The sequence below is a fragment of the Lagopus leucura genome, unplaced genomic scaffold (genome assembly GCF_019238085.1).
Source record: "Lagopus leucura isolate 7727_CA_CO unplaced genomic scaffold, USGS_WTPT01 34170-1_obj-0_obj, whole genome shotgun sequence".
Lineage (NCBI taxonomy): Eukaryota > Metazoa > Chordata > Aves > Galliformes > Phasianidae > Lagopus > Lagopus leucura.
This window is the reverse complement of record NW_024963474.1, coordinates 1-3,738: the sequence shown is the minus strand read 5'-3', so window position 1 is coordinate 3,738 and position 3,738 is coordinate 1. Positions and strand designations below refer to the sequence as shown.

Below are 3,738 nucleotides of genomic sequence, written 5' to 3'. Positions count from 1 at the left end.
TTTATTTTTTATTTTTTTGGCAGGGAGCAACACCAAAGGATGGACCAAGTGCAGGATGTACCATAGTAACAGCACTGCTGTCACTGGCCATGGATTGCCCAGTGAGGCAGAATGTGGCCATGACTGGAGAGGTGTCCTTAACTGGGAAAATTCTTCCTGTGGGTGGAATCAAGGAGAAGACCATTGCAGTAAGAGCCCGTGTGGGCAGAGGCCCACATTTGTCTTGGGGGGCCGGGCACAGCCAAGCGGGTTTTGCTCCTGGAGTGGCAGAGAGAGGCAGAAATGTGCTGTGGAGAAACCTGCTGGTGGGTGTGGGCATCTTGCTGGTGTCTCCAGGCGTGAGGAAGGAGGTGAAAACCGAGGCTGCTTGCCGGATTTTTCTGTTCTAGAATGGAGGGGATTTAGAACTTGGAATTGCATTTCGTCACTGTGAGCTTTTTCTCTGTAAAACATTACGAATCGGCACAGCAGCCCCAGGTGTCACTGTTCTGCTAACAAAGCTTGCAGTCCATGCAGCTGCTGCAGGGTGCCTTGGGGCTGGGGGAGCTGCATGGCTGCAATGCCCTGACTGCTCTCTGTAGGAGGGTAAAGCCAGATGGTGCTGCTAAACCAGAGTGCTTGCTCCTTTTCCAAAATGGGAAGGAATCTCTGTTCCTATTGGACTGATGGATTTCTAGGACTGAACACACAGACAACATAACTTTCTTTCTCCCCATAGGCGAAGAGGGCAGGTGTTACCTGCATCATTTTGCCGTCAGAGAATAAAAAGGATTATTATGACCTTGCTGGATTCATCACAGAAGGACTGGAAGTGCATTTTGTTGAGCACTACAAGGAGGTATTCGATATAGCGTTTCCAAAACAGGATTCGGCTGCAGGATGATGCCCAACACCTGGGGCTGGAGGGAGGTTTGTCCCTCAGTGCTCTGCCTGACATGGGCTGATCCTGACGTGGGACACGGAGCTATTGCTGCTGCGCAGCTGCTGAAGTGAGCGAGGGCTTTGGTCAAATGATGTATTTCTCCCCCTTTAATACTGAATTACGATCCAACTTAAGTATTTCCAATAAAATGAAGTTGTGAGATTTTACCAGAGGAATGTGCATGTTATCAGCCACCAGCAGCAGAGCTACTTCAGCCTCTTACACTCCAAGGAGATTTTATAGTTATTTCACTGCACACCAAACATCTGCTTCAAGGAGTATGAACACAAGTGAACACTGTAGTGGCGGATGAGGAGTTCCCTGGAACATCTCCCTGCCTTGGTGGGGAATGCTGGAATTCTCGTAGGACACAGAAGCAGAGCTAGCACACTGTGTGGTGGAGGGACATGGATCTCCCAGCACAAGCCATAACTCTAAGCTTAAAGGGAGCACACTGGAACAAAAGAGCAGCCTGCTCAGTACCAGCAGTGAGTTCTGCACACCACTGTTGACTCTTCACCGCAGCAGCTGAATTATGTTCAGAGTGAAAAAAGGAATGAAATGCTTTAGTGTGTCTGTTGTGTATGTCAATAAACACAGGCTTGGGCTTGAGTTTGAGTGCTTCACCTTAGGGTGAGCTTTAGAGAAACCGAGTTTGAGTAGGACTTACTAAATAGAGGAAGAGAAATTCCAAGGAGCATTTGAAATGTATTCCTTCTGCTGGAAGAACTGCACTGTCCCATCTTTCAGCTAGGTGGGCTCTAGCAGGAAATAAAGGATTTTCCTGCTGAAATTCAAGCAGCTTTTAGTGACTGCATTTCTCTCCTGATTTGAAAACGTGCTGCTGAATGGGCAGAGACTGGGTTTTGAGAAAGGCAGTTCAGTTTGGATCCTCAAAATGTCTCAGTGGGGTGCGAGCAGGAGCAACTCCAAGATGAAATGAGGGGGGAGGGATGTCCCAGCACAAATGAACCCCCTGGTCAGCCTGCTGCTGTCCTGGGATGTTTGCAAACACCCACAACAGCCCTGGGGGACAGATGCACACAGGCTTTTTTATTGGACCTTGCAGCTCCCAGGACTGGCAAGGCACAGCTCTAACCCCTGTCAGTTTGGGTTTGTTTTGGTGTTGCCCTAATTCCTGATGCAGTGCTGCGCTGTGCTAGAAAAAGTAGGCTCTGTACTTTGCAAAGTTCTGTCGCCAAAGCAGGGAGTGGGGGCAGCATTGTGTCTCTCTGATGATTTGGGTGCAAGCATGAAGATAAAGCAGATTTGTTTGTCTTTGCTACAGGAGTGGCAGGAGGCAGGCAGCAGCTGCCCACCACTTGCGGCAGCCATTCCCTCTCTCTCTCAGCAGTACTGATGAACTTGCTTGTTCTGCCCTCTGGAACTTTCTCCTCCTCTTGCACCAATTCTGAGGCAGAACTATGAACAGAGAAGCCCCCCTGGTACCTACAGGCACAAGGAAGGAATGTTAAAAAGAGCAGAAATTCCACTTGGTGAGAATGGGCAGAAGAAGGGAACAAAAGAGCGATGCAAATTCTGGATTGCTGTATTTTAAGGATTGTCAGCAAAACCCTTCAGCATCCCCAGGAGCCACCCAACCCTACGGCCTGAAGCAGGTAAAGCACTGAGCCATTACACTTCTTTTATCAGAAAGGGCTTTATTGAGCTCCAGGCTGTACAACTCAATCCTTCTTTGCAGCAGCTTTCCTCATGGCTGCCAGGACATTGCTGAGTTCTTCCCGCTTTCGCTTGGCCCGAATGTGAGTGCCAACCTGCAGAGAGCAGAGCAGCATGGTCAGCAGCGCCCAGCAAAGCAGAGAAAAGCAGCTGGTTGGCTTCAGGCATTCACTTGAGAAGCAAATGAGACAGTACTGCCCCAGCATAGATTTGAAGCCCAGCAATCTCAGCTGGCCAGAAGGAGCTGCTTCATGTGATGCTTCAGTAGTGTTTCTACTCTATTCTTGGGGGGGAAAGGCAGAGAATGTTCCCAGTCACCAGGGCTGCCTCCAGTGAGCTCTCTTTCAAGTCAGCTGGTTAATGGCCCCCAGCCTCCGCCAGCATCGCTCTACCTTTCCCAGCATCAGTTCACAAGTAATGCAAGAAGAGCAATGGAAGTCTGAACTCAGGACCTCAAAGTGTCTCTCCAAATCCAATATCTAAGTCCATCTCCCTCTCTCCCACCCTCCCTCAGGTCAGACACTAACTGCCCTAGCAACTGGAAAAAAAATAATAGAGCAGACCTCGAGATAATAAATAATAGAGCAGAGGACAGAAAACTGGCAGTTCAACCAAAGAGTTTCTGATAGCCTCGTTCAAGCATCAGCTTGACGCACCCGTTTCTTGATGAACTTCAGAGCACGTTTATCTTTGGAGACTTTCAGCAGTTCCATAGCACGTCGTTCGTAGGGCGCGAAGCCGCAGACCTCCCTGATCATGTCTCGCACAAATTTGGTGTGTTTCGTCAGGCGCTGTTGGAAGGGGAAAGAAAAACAACATTCACAATCAACATAAGCACAAAAACAGCCAGGGTGCCAGAGCCACCCCTGCCAACAACACAGCCCTTCCACGTGCTCTGCAGGGCTCTGAACTAGTGGGCTGTGGAGACACGAAGACCTGACTGGATGCTGACCTGTGCGGCCTGTCGGGGGAGCTGCTTTGCAGGGGGTTGGACTCAATGATCCCTCAAGGTCCTTTCCAACCCCTGCGATGTGCAAATTTAAAGCCACACATGCAAGTTCGGGGAAAAAAAAAAATCAGAATGCTGACGTATGACTGTGTGTGCACCAATCTGCAATTAAGGAATTAGAAATAGA

At 49.3% G+C, this 3,738-nt stretch overlaps 1 protein-coding gene and 1 long non-coding RNA gene across 2 annotated transcripts; one reads left to right on the top strand and one right to left on the bottom strand.

Moving 5' to 3' along the window:
• Window positions 1-6: 6 nt before the first annotated feature.
• Window positions 7-1,089, top strand: LOC122191151. Its single transcript, XR_006182321.1, has 2 exons — window positions 7-188; window positions 719-1,089. It is a non-coding gene; the product is annotated as an uncharacterized LOC122191151 (long non-coding RNA).
• A 1,474-nt stretch (window positions 1,090-2,563) lies between these two features.
• Window positions 2,564-3,669, bottom strand: RPL36 (ribosomal protein L36; the record flags this gene model as incomplete). The annotated part of the gene is made up of 2 exons (XM_042891346.1): window positions 2,564-2,697; window positions 3,259-3,669. Coding segments are annotated over 2 exons (501 nt in total), but the record flags the coding sequence as incomplete, so codon positions are not given.
• Between the last annotated feature and the right edge of the window lie 69 nt (window positions 3,670-3,738).